Source organism: Planococcus citri, chromosome 5 (assembly GCF_950023065.1).
Source record: "Planococcus citri chromosome 5, ihPlaCitr1.1, whole genome shotgun sequence".
In the NCBI taxonomy this organism is placed as follows: domain Eukaryota; kingdom Metazoa; phylum Arthropoda; class Insecta; order Hemiptera; family Pseudococcidae; genus Planococcus; species Planococcus citri.
The window spans coordinates 34,402,774-34,422,046 of NC_088681.1; the positions used below are offsets into that span (position 1 = coordinate 34,402,774).

General features: G+C 38.2%; 1 protein-coding gene across 22 annotated transcripts in view; it reads right to left on the reverse strand.

Annotated features, from left to right (window-relative positions):
- sls (sallimus) overlaps window positions 1-19,273 on the reverse strand; it is a 259,979-nt gene that overhangs the window by 44,907 nt on the left and 195,799 nt on the right. For 21 of the 22 annotated variants that reach the window (XM_065368854.1, XM_065368863.1, XM_065368859.1 and 18 more), the window contains one exon: window positions 76-18,894. The exons of the other annotated variant lie outside the window; for it this stretch is intronic. In XM_065368854.1, coding sequence (XP_065224926.1) covers window positions 76-18,894 — 18,819 coding nt within the window. The remainder of the gene's footprint in view (window positions 1-75; window positions 18,895-19,273) is intronic. 22 annotated transcript variants of the gene reach the window in all.

Sequence of the window (19,273 nt, forward strand, 5' to 3'; positions counted from 1 at the left end):
ATATTGAGCAAATCAGTATTGAGAAAAATCTGAACACAAAAATCACACATCAGCAATCATTTCTGAAATAGGTACCTAAAATTTGCAAGTTGGATCTGCAGACTGCTGTTCCAGCAATATTGGTTGCTTTGCAAGAATAAATTCCAGCATGTTCAGGTTTGGGAGAATTGATCTCTAAAGTTGCTACATTATCTAAAACAGTCATTGTGTAACTTTCACTTGATACCAATTCTTGATCATTGAAAAGCCATGTGATCATGGGCCTTGGAGTTCCCACCACTTTACAAGTGAATAAAGCTGGTTGAATCGAGTCACAAATAACTGGTTGAATGGGTTTTATAAAACGAGGAGCTTTATATTCACGAATGGTAGAGGATTCTAGGACTGTTTCTTCTTGCCTCATATCAACATTTTCTGTGATTTCTTCATTAGGTGTTTTCTCAATAGTCTTTGTAACTCTCTTCATTGAAATTATTTCTAAATCACTTAGAGGCTTATCCAAATCTATTTCAATTTGTTCACGTTTTTTAGAAACTGTTTCAACTATAAGTTTATGTTTGGTGACATCATCAACTTCTGTAATGTCAAGTTCTTCAGGTTTGAGAAGTTCTATTGTTTCTGATAATTTTCTTGGCAAAGACAAAGTTGTAACTGAGACTTCAGGAGCTGTGTCTTCAGTGGAGACTGGCTGTGTGCCTGGTTGCTCTTCTGGTTTTACTGGCTTGGGTTTCCTTTTCTTTTCTGGCTTGTCTTTGAAGTGTTTTGGTTTTAGGTCTTCTTCTGGTCGTTCTATATCTTGTGGTTTTGGTTTCCCCAATGAAGGTTGTTTAGCCTTTTCTTCTTCTTCGGGCTGCTTTTTGGGGATAGGTTTCAAAGTTATTCCTTCTGGTTGTTCCTCAGGCTTGGGACCTTGTTTCTTCTTCAGTGTGATATCTTGATCTTGATCTTCAGGTTGTGGTTTGGGAATTCCAGGTACAATTGTCCTATCTTCAGGTACTTCATCTGGTTTTGTAGGTTTTTCTTTTTTAGGTCTTTTTTTCTTTTCAATGGGTGTCTCAGTGTCTTTCTCCTCAGAAATAGGCCCTTCTCTAGAGGGAAAATCAGGTATTTCTCCAGTATCCAGAGGACCTAAAGGTTTCAATTTCAAATCATAATCATCAGCAGGTTTAGATGGTATTTCAGAAGTAGGTTTTAAAGGCTTCTTTTTCTCTGGAATTTCTTCTTCAGGCTTCTGAGGTTTTTCTGGTATCCTTTTCAATTTTACAATTTCCCTTTCATCTTTTTCCTCTGGTATTTTGCCTTTTCCAATTTTCAAGGGTTGTGGATGTTCTTCTTCAGGAATCTTTTTAACTGGTTTTTCAGGCTTTGGTCTTTCATCTGGTTGTTTTTCTGGAGCTTCAGGTTTTTCAGGTTGTGGGAATGGTTCAAATTTCTCAAGAGGAACATCTATTTTCTCAGTAGGTTTGAATTTACGTCGTTTAATTTTTTTAACAGCCATAGCTTCAACATAATTTCGTGATAAAATCCCATTGTCAACATATATTTCTGGTAGTTGGGTAATTACAGGCGTTTGCATTGATGGAGGCCAATCAAAATGTTGAATACGACTCTTGAGAAGTACTTTTGGCACTGTTGTTGTATCTACTTCTGGTTTTGGCTTAGCAGGTGCCTTTTTCAACTTAATTGTAGCAAATGAAGGAACATTTTCAGGCTCAGATACCTTCAACTTTGTTGGTTTCACTTCACCTCTTTCAAGGGGCACTGGTAGCAATTCCAGTTTTTCTTCTTTTGGCTTTTCACCCAACTTCTCATCAGGTTGTTCAGTTGTTGATTGTGCTTCTTCAGGATAGTCTTTTTCCTCTGGTTTTGTTTTCTTAATTTTCTTAATTATTTTCCTTTTGCCTGGTACTTTATCAATACCAGGTACTTTTTCATCAGGTTTATCAGCATCAGGTACTTGCGGTTCACAAATGTCTTCTTCAGTCACAGGTACATCATCAGTTTTGTTAGATGGAACTATTCCATCAGCTTTTTGTGGAATATCTTCTATAGGAACATTACCCTCCTGGGAAGGCGCCTCTTCAGGTTTCTCAGTACTTTCCTCCAAATTTGCAGGAATCTTATCCTCTGATTGCTTTTTATAAATTTTCTTCCTCTTTTCAGGAGCATCTTTAAATTTCTTGGGCTTAAGATCTTCTTCTGGGCGCTCAATATCAAATGGTTTTGGTTTCACCATAGAGGGTTCCTTTGATTTTTCCTCATCCTCCGGCTTTTTCTTTGGTATGGGTTTCAAAGAAATTATTTCTGGCAGTTCTTCAGGCTTTGGACCTTGTTTCTTCTTCAGTGTGATATCTTGATCTTGATCTTTAGGTTGTGGTTTGGGAATTCCAGGTACAATTGTCCTATCCTCAGGTACTTCCTCTGGTTTTGTAGGTTTTTCTTTTTTAGGTCTTTTTTTCTTTTCGATTGGTGTCTCAGTGTCTTTCTCCTCAGAAATAGGCCCTTCTCTAGAGGGAAAATCAGGTATTTCTCCTGTATCCAGAGGACCTATAGGTTTCAATTTCAAATCATAATCATCAGCAGGTTTAGATGGTATTTCAGAAGTAGGTTTTAAAGGCTTCTTTTTCTCTGGAATTTCTTCTTCAGGCTTCTGAGGTTTTTCTGGTATCCTTTTCAATTTCACAATTTCCCTTTCATCTTTTTCCTCTGGTATTTTGCCTTTTCCAATTTTCAAAGGTTGAGACTGGTCACCTTCAGGAGCAGTTTTTTCAGGTTTTGTCTTGAAAGGTTTCTGAGGAGAAGGTTTTTCAGATTTTTCATCAATTTCGGGTTTAGCAAATGGTTCAAACTTTTCTAATGGAGTTTCAATGATATCAGAAGGCTTGAACTTTCTTTGTTTGGTACGCTTTATTGTCATAGCTTCCACATAATTTCTAGAAAGAATTCCATTGTCTACAAATACTTCAGGTAAGGTGGTAGTCGTTGAAAAATTTATACTAGGTGGCCATTCATGATGTGTAATTCTACTTTTCAACTGCACTTTAGGGACAATCATGCTTTCCACATCTTTTTTCCGGGGTGTTGTTGCTTTTTTTAATTTGAGTGTAGCAAACTGGGGTTCTATAGGAGTAGGTCCTGGTTTTACTTTTTGAGTTTTAATCTCTTCTACGTCTAATGGTAGAGATTTCAGCTTTGGTGCTTTATCAGGCCATTCGATAATTTCCACTGGTTTCTGTTCTTGAGGGGTTTCATCATCTACCTTGGGCTTTTCAATTTTGGAGGGCCTCTTTTTACGGCGATATACAGGAATTCCATCAGGTGTGAACTCCGATTCATCTCCCACAGATGGTTTTGGATGTTCCTCTTCAATATGTTCTGGGTGATCAAGGGGCTTTTGAAGAACTGGAAGCTTATGTGATGGTAGTTCTAGATCATCAACTTGGGGTAGGATTTCTTCTTCTGAGATGATGGGTTTCTTAGGGATAGGCTTCAAATGTACTTCCTCTACCTCAAACTTTTTCTGTGGAATATTACTTTTACTAATTTTCAATTTTTTGGGCATTTGTTCTTGAGATGCATCATTGATAGGTTTTATATCAGACTCTGAAGTTTGATCTGTGAGTCCTTCAGGTGATTTCAAAGGTTCTTCATCATCAGCTGGGATTCTTTCAATCTGAGAAGAACTTTTTCTAAGGATTGGTTTCATTGCCTTGCGAGAGTAATCAAGACCAAATCCAAGTTTATCGTCTTTAGGTTGGAGATTTTCAATCTTTTCATTTTCTGGAACTTCTTTTGGTTTATCTGATTTCTTTGGAATATTTTGAGAGTAATCTAAACCCAAACTGAATGGTTTTGGTACATCATCAGGGGTAGGTTGTTCAATAGGGCCATGCTCAACTAATTCATCTGAAAATGATGTTTTAGGTTTAGCAGGAAACTTTTTTGAGTAATCTAATCCCAAATCAAACATAGGTTGCTCTTTCTTTCTGAGGTTATGGCTCAGTTTTTCTGAAGGGGTCTCTTCAGTGACATCTTGTGGTGTATTTACCTCATCAGAAACATCATGAGATTTTAGACTGGTAAGACCCTTGCGTTCACATATAGGAATATTTTCAGGGACAGTTTTAGGCAGCTGTTTTTCATCAGGGAAAGTAATAATATCAGAAGGCTGCTCTTCTGGAACAGGTTTTTCTTCAGGCTTGGTGGAATCATCCTCCACAGTTACATCTTCAACCACCTTGCCATCTTTAATTTTTCTGACCCTTTTAACTTTTTTCACAGGTACAATCTCTTGTGTATTTTCATCAGGGAAAGTGACAATCTCAGAAGGCTGCTCTTCTGGACCCAGTTTCTCTTCAGGCTTGGTAGAATCATCCTCCACAGTTACATCTTCAACCACCTTGCCATCTTTAATTTTTCTGACCCTTTTAACTTTTTTCACAGTTACAATCTCTTGTGTTTTTTCATCAGGGAAAGTAACAATCTCAGAGGGCAGCTCTTCAGGCTGCTCTTCTGGACCCGGTTTCTCTTCAGGCTTGGTAGAATCATCCTCCACAGTTACATCTTCAACCACCTTGCCATCTTTAATTTTTCTGACCCTTTTCACTTTTTTCACAGTTACAATTTCTTGTGTTTTTTCATCAGGGAAAGTAACAATCTCTGAAGGCAGCTCTTCAGGTAGTTCTTCTGGACCAGGTTTCTCTTCAGGCTTGGTGGAATCATCCTCCACAGTTACATCTTCAACCACCTTGCCATCTTTAATTTTTCTGACCCTTTTAACTTTTTTCACAGTTATAATCTCTTGTGTTTTTTCATCAGGGAATGTAACAATCTCAGAGGGCAGCTCTTCAGGCAATTCTTCTGGACCAGGTTTCTCTTCAGGCTTGGTGGAATCATCCTCCACAGTTACATCTTCAACCACCTTGCCATCTTTAATTTTTCTGACTCTTTTAACTTTTTTCACAGTTACAATCTCTTGTGTTTTTTCATCCGGTAAAGTAACAATCTCAGAAGGCTGCTCTTTTGGACCTGGTTTCTCTTCAGGCATGGTAGAATCATCCTCCACAATTACATCTTCAACCACCTTGCCATCTTTAATTTTTCTGACCCTTTTAACTTTTTTCACAGTTACAATCTCTTGTGTTTTTTCATCAGGGAAAGTAACAATATCAGAAGGCAGCTCTTCAGGTAGTTCTTCTGGACCAGGTTTCTCTTCAGGCTTCGTGGAATCATCCTCCACAGTTACATCTTCAACCACCTTGCCATCTTTAATTTTTCTGACCCTTTTCACTTTTTTGACAGGAATAATTTCTTGTGTTTTCTCATCAGGGAATGTAACAATCTCAGAGGGCAGCTCTTCAGGCAGTTCTTCTGGACCAGGTTTCTCTTCAGGCTTGGTGGAATCATCCTCCACAGTTACATCTTCAACCACCTTGCCATCTTTAATTTTTCTGACCCTTTTAACTTTTTTGACAGTTATAATCTCTTGTGTTTTTTCATCAGGGAATGTAACAATCTCAGAGGGCAGCTCTTCAGGCAATTCTTCTGGACCAGGTTTCTCTTCAGGCTTGGTGGAATCATCCTCCACAGTTACATCTTCAACCACCTTGCCATCTTTAATTTTTCTGACTCTTTTAACTTTTTTCACAGTTACAATCTCTTGTGTTTTTTCATCCGGTAAAGTAACAATCTCAGAAGGCTGCTCTTTTGGACCTGGTTTCTCTTCAGGCATGGTAGAATCATCCTCCACAATTACATCTTCAACCACCTTGCCATCTTTAATTTTTCTGACCCTTTTAACTTTTTTCACAGTTACAAACTCTTGTGTTTTTTCATCAGGGAAAGTAACAATATCAGAAGGCAGCTCTTCAGGTAGTTCTTCTGGACCAGGTTTCTCTTCAGGCTTCGTGGAATCATCCTCCACAGTTACATCTTCAACCACCTTGCCATCTTTAATTTTTCTGACCCTTTTCACTTTTTTGACAGTAATAATTTCTTGTGTTTTCTCATCAGGGAATGTAACAATCTCAGAGGGCAGCTCTTCAGGCAGTTCTTCTGGACCAGGTTTCTCTTCAGGCTTGGTGGAATCATCCTCCACAGTTACATCTTCAACCACCTTGCCATCTTTAATTTTTCTGACTCTTTTAACTTTTTTCACAGTTACAATCTCTTGTGTTTTTTCATCAGGGAAAGTAACAATATCAGAAGGCAGCCCTTCAGGTAGTTCTTCTGGACCAGGTTTCTCTTCAGGCTTCGTGGAATCATCCTCCACAGTTACATCTTCAACCACCTTGCCATCTTTAATTTTTCTGACCATTTTCACTTTTTTGACAGTAATAATTTCTTGTGTTTTCTCATCAGGGAATGTAACAATCTCAGAGGGCAGCTCTTCAGGCAGTTCTTCTGGACCAGGTTTCTCTTCAGGCTTGGTGGAATCATCCTCCACAGTTACATCTTCAACCACCTTGCCATCTTTAATTTTTCTGACCCTTTTAACTTTTTTGACAGTTACAATTTCTTGTGTTTTCTCATCAGGGAAAGTAACAATCTCAGAAGGCAGCTCTTCAGGCAATTCTTCTGGACCAGGTTTCTCTTCAGGCTTGGTGGAATCATCCTCCACAGTTACATCTTCAACCACCTTGCCATCTTTAATTTTTCTGACTCTTTTAACTTTTTTCACAGTAATAATTTCTTGTGATTTCTCATCAGGGAATGTAACAATCTCAGAAGGCTGCTCTTCTGGACCAGGTTTCTCTTCTGGCTTGGTGGAATCATCCTCCACAGTTACATCTTCAACCACTTTGCCATCTTTAATTTTTCTGACCCTTTTAACTTTTTTCACAGTTACAATCTCTTGTGTTTTTTCATCAGGGAATGTAACAATCTCAGAGGGCAGCTCTTCAGGCAGTTCTTCTGGACCAGGTTTCTTTTCAGGCTTGGTGGAATCATCCTCCACAGTTACATCTTCAACCACCTTGCCATCTTTAATTTTTCTGACCCTTTTAACTTTTTTGACAGTTACAATTTCTTGTGTTTTCTCATCAGGGAAAGTAACAATCTCAGAAAGCAGCTCTTCAGGCAGTTCTTCTGGAGCAGGTTTCTCTTCAGGCTTGGTGGAATCATCCTCCACAGTTACATTTTCAACCACCTTGCTATCTTTAATTTTTCTGACCTTTTTAACTTTTTTGACAGTTATAATTTCTTTTGTTTTCTCATCAGGGACAGTAACAATCTCTGAAGGCTGCTCTTCTGGACCAGGTTTCTCTTCAGGCTTGGTGGAATCATCCTCCACAGTTACATCTTCAACCAACTTGCCATCTTTAATTTTTCTGACCTTTTTAACTTTTTTGACAGTTATAATTTCTTTTGTTTTCTCATCAGGGAAAGTAACAATCTCAGAAGGCTGCTCTTCTGGACCAGGTTTCTCTTCAGGCTTGGTGGAATCATCCTCCACAGTTACATCTTCAACCAACTTGCCATCTTTAATTTTTCGGACCGTCCCAACTTTTTTAACAGTTACAATCTCTTGTGTTTTTTCATCGGGGAATGTAACAATCTCAGAGGGCAGCTCTTCAGGCAGTTCTTCTGGACCAGGTTTCTCTTCTGGCTTGGTGGAATCATCCTCCACAGTTACATCTTCAACCACCTTGCCATCTTTAATTTTTCTGACCCGTTTAACTTTTTTCACAGTTACAATCTCTTGTGTTTTTTCATCAGGGAAAGTAACAATCTCTGAGGGCAGCTCTTCAGGCAGTTCTTCTGGACCAGGTTTCTCTTCAGGCTTGGTGGAATCATCCTCCACAGTTACATCTTCAACCACCTTGCCATCTTTAATTTTTCTGACTCTTTTAACTTTTTTCACAGTTACAATCTCTTGTGTTTTTTCATCCGGGAAAGTAACAATCTCAGAAGGCTGCTCTTTTGGACCTGGTTTCTCTTCAGGCTTGGTAGAATCATCCTCCACAATTACATCTTCAACCACCTTGCCATCTTTAATTTTTCTGACCCTTTTAACTTTTTTCACAGTTACAATCTCTTGTGTTTTTTCATCAGGGAAAGTAACAATATCAGAAGGCAGCTCTTCAGGTAGTTCTTCTGGACCAGGTTTCTCTTCTGGCTTGGTGGAATCATCCTCCACAGTTACATCTTCAACCACTTTGCCATCTTTAATTTTTCTGACCCTTTTAACTTTTTTCACAGTTACAATCTCTTGTGTTTTTTCATCAGGGAATGTAACAATCTCAGAGGGCAGCTCTTCAGGCAGTTCTTCTGGACCAGGTTTCTCTTCAGGCTTGGTGGAATCATCCTCCACAGTTACATCTTCAACCACCTTGCCATCTTTAATTTTTCTGACCCTTTTAACTTTTTTGACAGTTACAATTTCTTGTGTTTTCTCATCAGGGAAAGTAACAATCTCAGAAGGCAGCTCTTCAGGCAGTTCTTCTGAAGCAGGTTTCTCTTCAGGCTTGGTGGAATCATCCTCTACAGTTACATCTTCAACCACCTTGCCATCTTTAATTTTTCTGACCCTTTTAACTTTTTTCACAGTTACAATCTCCTGTGTTTTTTCATCAGGGAATGTAACAATCTCAGAATGCTGCTCTTCTGGACCAGGTTTCTCTTCAGGCTTGGTGGAATCATCCTCCACAGTTACATCTTCAATCACTTTGCCATCTTTAATTTTTCTGACCCTTTTCACTTTTTTGACAGTAATAATTTCTTGTGTTCTCTCATCAGGGAATGTAACAATCTCAGAAGGCTGCTCTTCTGGACCAGGTATCTCTTCAGGCTTGGTGGAATCATCCTCCACAGTTACATCTTCTACCACCTTACCATCTTTAAGTTTTCTGACCCTTTTCACTTTTTTGACAGTAATAATTTCTTGTGTTCTCTCATCAGGGAATGTAACAATCTCAGAAGGCTGCTCTTCTGGACCAGGTATCTCTTCAGGCTTGGTGGAATCATCCTCCACAGTTACATCTTCAACCACCTTGCCATCTTTAATTTTTCTGACCCTTTTAACCTTTTTGACAGTTACACTTTCTTGTGTTTTCTCATCAGGGAAAGTAACAATCTCAGAAGGCTGCTCTTCTGGACCAGGTTTCTCTTCAGGCTTGGTGGAATCATCCTCCACAATTACATCTTCCACCACCTTGCCATCTTTAATTTTTCTGACCCTTTTAACTTTTTTCACAGTTACAATCTCTTGTGTTTTTTCATCAGGGAAAGTAACAATCTCAGAGGGCTGCTCTTCAGGCAGTTCTTCAGGACCAGGTTTCTCTTCAGGCTTGGTGGAATCATCCTCCACAGTTACATCTTCAACCACCTTGCCATCTTTAATTTTTCTGACCCTCTTAAATTTTTTCACAGTTACAATTTCTTGTGTTTTCTCATCAGGGAAAGTAACAATCTCAGAAGGCTGCTCTTCTGGACCAGGTTTCTTTTCTGGCTTGGTGGAATTATCCTCCACAGTTACATCTTCAACCACTTTGCCATCTTTAATTTTTCTGACCCTTTTAACTTTTTTCACAGTTACAATCTCTTGTGTTTTTTCATCAGGGAAAGTAACAATTTCAGAAGGCAGCTCTTCAGGCAATTCTTCTGGACCAGGTTTCTCTTCAGGCTTGGTGGAATCATCCTCCACAGTTACATCTTCAACCACCTTGCCATCTTTAATTTTTCTGACCCTCTTAACATTTTTCACAGTTACAATCTCTTGTGTTTTCTCATCAGGGAAAGTAACAATCTCAGAAGGCTGCTCTTTTGGACCTGGTTTCTCTTCAGGCTTGGTGGAATCATCCTCCACAGTTACATCTTCAACCACTTTGCCATCTTTAATTTTTCTGACCCTTTTCACTTTTTTCACAGTTACAATCTCTTGTGTTTTTTCATTAGGGAATGTAACAATCTCAGAGGGCAGCTCTTCAGGCAGTTCTTCTGGACCAGGTAACTCTTCAGGCTTGGTGGAATCATCCTCCACAGTTACATCTTCAACCACCTTGCCATCTTTAATTTTTCTGACCCTTCTCACTTTTTTGAAAGTTACAATCTCTTGTGTTTTTTCATCAGGGAATGTAACAATCTCAGAGGGCAGCTCTTCAGGCAGTTCTTCTGGACCAGGTTTCTCTCCAGGCTTGGTGAAATCATCCTCCAAAGTTACATCTTCAACCATCTTGCCATCTTTAATTTTTCTGACCCTTTTCACTTTTTTGACAGTAATAATTTCTTGTGTTCTCTCATCAGGGAATGTAACAATCTCAGAAGGCTGCTCTTCTGGACCAGGTATCTCTTCAGGCTTGGTGGAATCATCCTCCACAGTTACATCTTCTACCACCTTACCATCTTTAATTTTTCTGACCCTTTTCACTTTTTTGACAGTTACAATTTCTTGTGTTTTTTCATCAGGGAAAGTAACAATCTCAGAAGGCTGCTCTTCTGGACCAGGTTTCTCTTCTGGCTTGGTGGAATCATCCTCCACAGTTACATCTTCAACCACTTTGCCATCTTTAATTTTTCTGACCCTTTTAACTTTTTTCACAGTTACAATCTCTTGTGTTTTTTCATCAGGGAATGTAACAATCTCAGAGGGCAGCTCTTCAGGCAGTTCTTCTGGACCAGGTTTCTCTTCAGGCTTGGTGGAATCATCCTCCACAGTTACATCTTCAACCACCTTGCCATCTTTAATTTTTCTGACCCTTTTAACCTTTTTGACAGTTACAATTTCTTGTGTTTTCTCATCAGGGAAAGTAACAATCTCAGAAGGCTGCTCTTCTGGACCAGGTTTCTCTTCAGGCTTGGTGGAATCATCCTCCACAATTACATCTTCCACCACCTTGCCATCTTTAATTTTTCTGACCCTTTTAACTTTTTTCACAGTTACAATCTCTTGTGTTTTTTCATCAGGGAAAGTAACAATCTCAGAGGGCTGCTCTTCAGGCAGTTCTTCAGGACCAGGTTTCTCTTCAGGCTTGGTGGAATCATCCTCCACAGTTACATCTTCAACCACCTTGCCATCTTTAATTTTTCTGACCCTCTTACATTTTTTCACAGTTACAATTTCTTGTGTTTTCTCATCAGGGAAAGTAACAATCTCAGAAGGCTGCTCTTCTGGACCAGGTTTCTTTTCTGGCTTGGTGGAATTATCCTCCACAGTTACATCTTCAACCACTTTGCCATCTTTAATTTTTCTGACCCTTTTAACTTTTTTCACAGTTACAATCTCTTGTGTTTTTTCATCAGGGAATGTAACAATCTCAGAGGGCAGCTCTTCTGGCAGTTCTTCTGGACCAGGTTTCTCTTCAGGCTTGGTGGAATCATCCTCCACAGTTACATCTTCAACTACCTTGCCATCTTTAATTTTTCTGACCCTCTTAACTTTTTTCACAGTTACAATCTCTTGTGTTTTTTCATCAGGGAAAGTAACAATTTCAGAAGGCAGCTCTTCAGGCAGTTCTTCTAGACCAGGTTTCTCTTCAGGCTTGGTGGAATCATCCTCCACAGTTACATCTTCAACCACCTTGCCATCTTTAATTTTTCTGACCCTTTTAACTTTTTTGATTGTAACAATTTCTTGTGTTCTCTCATTGGGGAATGTGACAATCTCAGAAGGCTGCTCTTCTGGCAGTTCTTTTTGATCAGGTTTTTCTTCAAGCAGGTTTGAATCATCCCCGCCTCTATCCTTTTTTGATTTTCTCCATGGTAGTTTCAACTTATCTCCTTTAAGGGCAATGGGAATTTGCTGTAGAGTCATTTGAGAATGGGGTTTGTCAAATACTTCATCATTTTCTTCCATAGTTATAGTTATATTCTGTTCAGTTATATTTTCATCTTGCTCATCTATGACATGTTCTTGCTGAATGTCCTCACTAAACTGAACATGTTTAGTTTTTTTACTTTGTTTGACTGTTGTTTTTGTCCTAATTGTTTGTTTGTCCTCTTCCACAGGAAGACTCTCTGTACAGTCCTGGATAATATCAACATTCTGCATTGTCACAACATCAGGTTGTGTAATACCTAAAATTTCAGCTTCAGAGGTCTTCTTGAATCTGATTTTTACAATAGACCCTTGCTCTATTTTTTCTAGCACAGCTGGCATTTGGCTAGTTTCCTCTTTTTTTGATTTGGCTTGTCTCCAGGGTATAGAAGGAATATTAGTCTCTTCAGTAGGTATAATATCTTCTAATTGGACATTTGGAACAGTGGAATCATCTATTGAGCTGGTTTCCTCATCACTTGGTTTTTGTGGTTTCAATTTCTTTTTCTTTTCCGGCTTGCCTTTGAAGTGTTTCGGTTCTAAGTCCTCTTCTGGTCGTTCTATATCTTGTGGTTTTGGTTTCCCCAATGAAGGTTGTTTAGCCTTTTCTTCTTCTTCGGGCTGCTTTTTGGGGATAGGTTTCAAAGTTATTCCTTCTGGTTGTTCCTCAGGCTTGGGACCTTGTTTCTTCTTCAGTGTGATATCTTGATCTTGATCTTCAGGTTGTGGTTTGGGAATTCCAGGTACAATTGTCCTATCTTCAGGTACTTCATCTGGTTTTGTAGGCTTTTCTTTTTTAGGTCTTTTTTTCTTTTCAATGGGTGTCTCAGTGTCTTTCTCCTCAGAAATAGGCCCTTCTCTAGAGGGAAAATCAGGTATTTCTCCAGTATCCAGAGGACCTAAAGGTTTCAATTTCAAATCATAATCATCAGCAGGTTTAGATGGTATTTCAGAAGTAGGTTTTAAAGGCTTCTTTTTCTCTGGAATTTCTTCTTCAGGCTTCTGAGGTTTTTCTGGTATCCTTTTCAATTTTACAATTTCCCTTTCATCTTTTTCCTCTGGTATTTTGCCTTTTCCAATTTTCAAGGGTTGTGGATGTTCTTCTTCAGGAATCTTTTTAACTGGTTTTTCAGGCTTTGGTCTTTCATCTGGTTGTTTTTCTGGAGCTTCAGGTTTTTCAGGTTGTGGGAATGGTTCAAATTTCTCAAGAGGAACATCTATTTTCTCAGTAGGTTTGAATTTACGTCGTTTAATTTTTTTAACAGCCATAGCTTCAACATAATTTCGTGATAAAATCCCATTGTCAACATATATTTCTGGTAGTTGGGTAATTACAGGCGTTTGCATTGATGGAGGCCAATCAAAATGTTGAATACGACTCTTGAGAAGTACTTTTGGCACTGTTGTTGTATCTACTTCTGGTTTTGGCTTAGCAGGTGCCTTTTTCAACTTAATTGTAGCAAATGAAGGAACATTTTCAGGCTCAGATACCTTCAACTTTGTTGGTTTCACTTCACCTCTTTCAAGGGGCACTGGTAGCAATTCCAGTTTTTCTTCTTTTGGCTTTTCACCCAACTTCTCATCAGGTTGTTCAGTTGTTGATTGTGCTTCTTCAGGATAGTCTTTTTCCTCTGGTTTTGTTTTCTTAATTTTCTTAATTATTTTCCTTTTGCCTGGTACTTTATCAATACCAGGTACTTTTTCATCAGGTTTATCAGCATCAGGTACTTGCGGTTCACAAATGTCTTCTTCAGTCACAGGTACATCATCAGTTTTGTTAGATGGAACTATTCCATCAGCTTTTTGTGGAATATCTTCTATAGGAACATTACCCTCCTGGGAAGGCGCCTCTTCAGGTTTCTCAGTACTTTCCTCCAAATTTGCAGGAATCTTATCCTCTGATTGCTTTTTATAAATTTTCTTCCTCTTTTCAGGAGCATCTTTAAATTTATTGGGCTTAAGATCTTCTTCTGGGCGCTCAATATCAAATGGTTTTGGTTTCACCATAGAGGGTTCCTTTGATTTTTCCTCATCCTCCGGCTTTTTCTTTGGTATGGGTTTCAAAGAAATTATTTCTGGCAGTTCTTCAGGCTTTGGACCTTGTTTCTTCTTCAGTGTGATATCTTGATCTTGATCTTTAGGTTGTGGTTTGGGAATTCCAGGTACAATTGTCCTATCCTCAGGTACTTCCTCTGGTTTTGTAGGTTTTTCTTTTTTAGGTCTTTTTTTCTTTTCAATTGGTGTCTCAGTGTCTTTCTCCTCAGAAATAGGCCCTTCTCTAGAGGGAAAATCAGGTATTTCTCCTGTATCCAGAGGACCTATAGGTTTCAATTTCAAATCATAATCATCAGCAGGTTTAGATGGTATTTCAGAAGTAGGTTTTAAAGGCTTCTTTTTCTCTGGAATTTCTTCTTCAGGCTTCTGAAGTTTTTCTGGTATCTTTTTCAATTTTACAATTTCTGTTTCATCTCTTTCCTCTGGTACTTTGCCTTTTCCAATTTTCATAGGTTTTACTTGTTCTTCTTCACTAGTACTCTTTTCTAGCTCACCTTTAACTAATTCTGAGGGATGAGATTCTTGAGGTTGACATTTTTCTTGTACTCCATAAGGTTGTGCTACATTATCATCTATTGGAACTGCTTTTACTTTTCCTTCCTCTTCTATCCCAGGTTTTTTAATTCTGGGCTGCTTTTTGCGTTGATACACTGGAATACTTTCAGGCAATGGTAAATCTTTATGGGGCTCTTCAGGTTGTTTCAATATTGAAGGAGTTTCTTCAGATCTACCTGGTTTTAAATGAACCTCCTCTAATGCAGTTCCTTCTGCTGGAGTCTTTCCTTTGCCACGTTTCCATGGAATAATGGGGTTTATTAAAGTAGATGTTTCATCATCAAAAGGTTTCTCTTCAACAATACTCTGTGGGATTCCATCAGAAGAATCAGGATTTACCCATTCTAAACTTGGGGTTTCTTCAAGTTTTTTATCTATTTGATTTGGTGACTTTTTAAATGTTTTACGATTATAATCTAAACCAAAGCCTACTTTTCCATCTTTAGTTTCTGGTTTAGTTTCTTTCTCTTTAGGCTTTTTCAGTAATGAATCAGGTTTTCTGGATACTTTCTGAGAGTAGTCTAAACCCAATGAGAATGGCTGATGTAGTTCTTCTGGTTTTGGTTTTTCTACTTTTTCTAATTTAGGTTTTTCATCAATTTTCAAGACTGATTTTGCTTGAGGAGTGATTTTCTTTGAATAATCAAGACCCAAGTCAAACACTGATTGTTCTTTCTTTAGTGAAGGTTTTTGTTTCTCAGATTCTTTGGACTTTGTATCAATCAATACATTATCTTCCAAGACATATTTCTCAGTCTGAGGGATCACTTCTTCAGATTTATGCTCAATAACTAGCTGCTTTTCTACAGGTACCTTGATAGCCTCTTTCCTATCCCTAGGTCTTCTCCAAGACACCTCATGATTCTCTCCTCCTTTAGCTTGTTCTGCTACTGGAATACTATCCTCAGTATTTTCTTCTGGCTGTTTCAATTCAACAGTTTTAGTTTTCTTTACTGGTTTCAACTGCACTGCATCAAGCTTTGGTTTTTCAATCGATTTCTGTTCAATCAATGTCTTTTTCAGGACAACTTTTTCCTGAGTCCATGGAGTGGATGGCTTTTGTTCTTCTGGTACACAGATTTCTACATCTTGAGGTAGCGGTACATCTGAAGTTTTAGTATCAATGAGTATAGTATGTTCAACAGTATCTTTTTTAGCTTTCTTCCTTTGATATATTTTCTGTGTGCTTTCCTCTTCCAGAAGTTTTTCTTTGAGCTCTGTAATGTCTTCTGGAGAAAGGGAAGATTTAGAAAGAGTAGTTTTCTGTTCTGTCCTTGGAGCAAAAACTTTTTCTTCTATCCATGGAGCAGGAGTTTTTTCTTCATCAGGTTTTATGAGCCTATCTAAAAGTTTCTCAGAATCACATTGTCCACCTTCTTTGCGAATAGGAGAAGGTTTTTGCAAAGAAATCTTCTCTTCTGTCCATGGAGCAGGAGTTTTTCTTCCTTCTCTTGGTTTTGGAGGTTTTTCTGAGGGTTTCTCAGAATCAATTTCTGGTTGAAGTGAAGGTTTTCTCAGTGTTACTTTTTCTTCTGTCCATGGAATTGTAGTCTTTTCATCATCAGTTGACTGAAGTTTCTCAGTTGATTCTATAGTTTCTTTGCGAATTGGAGAGGGTTTCCTCAAAGTAACTTTCTCATCTGTCCATGGAATAGGAGTTTTGGATCCTTCTCTTGGTTTTGGAGGCTTATTTGATGTGTTATCAGACTCACTTTCTGGCTCAAGAGAAGGCTTTCTCAATGTAACTTTTTCTTCTGTCCATGGAATTGGAGTCCTTTTATCATCAGTTGATTGAAGTTTCTCAGTTGATTCTATAGTTTCTTTACGAATTGGAGAGGGTTTTCTCAAAGTAACTTTCTCTTCTGTCCATGGAATAGGAGTTTTGGATCCTTCTCTTGGTTTTGGAGGCTTATTTGATGCGTTATCAGATTCACCTTCTGGCTCAAGAGAAGGTTTTCTCAATGTAACTTTTTCTTCTGTCCATGGAATTGGAGTCTTTTTATCATCAGTAGGTTGAAGTTTCATGGTTGATTCTATAGTTTCTTTACGAATTGGAGAGGGTTTTCTCAAAGAAGCCTTCTCTTCAGTCCATGGAATTGGAGATTTTTTTCTTTCACTTTGTTTTAAACTTTCATCTGATGGTTTCTCAGAATCAGTTTCTGGTTGAAGTGAAGGTTTTCTCAGAGTTATTTTTTCTTCAGTCCATGGAATGGGTGTCTTCTTACCATCAGTAGGTTTCTCAGAAGACTCTAGGGGTTCTTTGCGAACTGGTGATGGTTTTCTCAATGCAATTTTTTCTTCAGTCCAAGGAACTGGAGTTTTTCTTCCTTCAGTAGTTTTCAAAGGTATATCTATAGGTTTTGTGAGATCATCTTCAGGTGTGAGTGAAGGTTTTCTAAGAGTTACTTTTTCCTGGGTCCATGGAATAGGAGCATCTTTACCTTCGGATGATAAAAGGGAGGTTTCAGGTAATTTAGAGATGTCTTTGCGAATAGGAGAAGGTTTTCGTAATGTAACCTTTTCTTCTGTCCAAGGAACTGGAGTTTTTCTTCCATCAGTGTGTTTTGTAGGTTTCTCATAGGATTTTTCAAGGTCATCATCAAAGGTTAATGATGGTTTTCTCAAAGAAATTTTCTCTTCAGTCCATGGAATAGGAGACTTTTTACTATCTATAGGTTTCAGAGGTTCAACTACAGAATCAGATGCCCTCTGTTTAGGGACTTCAGCGGGTTTTTTCAATTCTATTTTTTCTTCTGTCCATGGTACAGGGCCATCTCCTTTTTTGTACTTTGGTTTTTGAGTAAGTTCATCTTCACTTTCAGGAGCCAAAGATGGCTTTCTCAAGATGATTTTTTCTTCAGTCCATGGTTTAATTTTATCATCTGAATCATCTATAGGGGTCATTTCTACATCTCCTGGTAAGAGTGATGGTTTCTTCAAAACAATTTTCTCTTCAGTCCAAGGAATAGTTTTTTTTTCTGGTTCTCCTGGTTTTAGTAGTTTAGGAATTGTATCATCTACATCTTCTGGAGCCAAAGAAGGCTTTCTTAGAATAATATGTTCTTCAGTCCAAGGTTTTATCTTTTGACCTTCATCAGTTTTTGGTTTCTCCATATCAGATTCAGTAATAGGAGTTGGTTTTTTGAGAACAATTTTTTCTTGTGTCCAAGGAACAGATTTCTTTTTATCCAACAATTGAATATTTTCAATTTCAGTTTCTTTCAAACTAGATTTTCTCTTAGTATCTACCTTCTTTAATGTGATTTCTTCTTGTGTCCATGGAACCAGTTCTTTGGGTTTTGATTCAGTTTGAGAAGGAATATCTTCATCATCAGGTTTTTTTCTCCATGAAGCAATGGTTTTACTTCTATCATGCTCAACTTCTGCTTGAGCTATGGTTAATCTGGTTCCATCTTGGTCATCTTGTTGAACTATTTTTCCCTTTTCAGTAGTTTTAAATTTAATTTTCACCATACCTCCTACATCAGCTATTTCATCAAGTACACTGGGATGAGGATGCTGTTTATCAACAGCATCTTCAACAATATCTTCCTGATATGTTGCAATTTGTTTATCAGAAACATCTTCTATCAACAAAGTATCAGGCTTCTTTCTCCAAGGTACTTCCTCATCATCACTTCTGATGAGTTGCTTTTCTAACACTTTTCCAATGACTTTTTTAGCTTTCTTTTTCTTGATGTGTTCAATATTTTCATCCTCAGATATTTCAGGAGAAGGTTGGTAGACACCAGTCACCAATTCTTCACCTTTCTTCAAAGATTTTGTTAGTTGAGTTTGAGGTTCAATTTTAAATGCACCCGTAACTGATTGAGATACATCTTCAGGTTGTTCTTCATAAACTTGACTTGCTCTTGTTTTTGTGATTTTTGTCATAGTTTTTTTAGTTTTTTGGTCTGAGGTCAATTCTTCAGGAAGTAGTTGCTCATCAGAAACCTGGCCAGTGTTTGTTTTCATAACTTTTCTAACTAACCCTACCTTTTTAATTTTAGTAATTTGGATGCCTGTCTGCTCAGGTTCAATAGCATCTTTAGATAAATCTTCAGGTATTTGGTCTTCATCATAAATTTGACCAGCCCTAGTTTCAATTTGCTTCCTAGTGGCTTTCTTAGTTTTACTAATTTGAACACTTTCTGTAGCATGTTCTGGGTGTGGCTCATCATCTTTGGCTAATTCCCTGGTCAACACTTTGTCAATAACTTTCTTGGCATGCTGTTTTTCTTGAGAAACTTTCAAAGTGGTCGAGTCCTCAGTATATCTTTGAGGACTTTCATAATGTTGAGAGGCAGCCACTACACGACGACGTTTTGTTACCCTCCAAGGTAAAGTTTCATCTCCTTGGGGTAATTCTATAACATCACTCACTTCTTCACTACTTGTAGATGTTTCTTCACTCAGGTAAAATTCAGGTGAAGCAGAGATGCCTTTTTGGCCACCAGGTGCTCCCTTAGTAGTCAGTTGCCCACCCTTCTTTTGATCGCTAACAGGTATTTTTTGCACGATTCCGGGCCGTCCTGAAATTAAAATCAAGGATGTAATGGGCTACTTACCTTGTAGTATTTTTCAATCAACTTGATGGCGTCTTTGAATAGAAATCTCTTTTGCTTGATGTGCTTTTACGTAGCTTTGAAGAGGCTGTCAAATAAATAGCATCAGAACCCAGAAGTCAATAGGTCAACCTTATTAGAATGGAGGGGAGAGTGGAAGGAAAGTATCGATTTTTCTTAATGCCCACTTCGGGGGGGGGGAGGAATAACGATTAGGAGATTGGCACTCGATACAAAACCATGAATAGGTATGCGAACATACTGATAAATCAATCAAGTAAGTAGATACTCAAAATGCAGTATGACCATTTTCAATTAGCCCACTAGCAATAAACGCATTCTATGT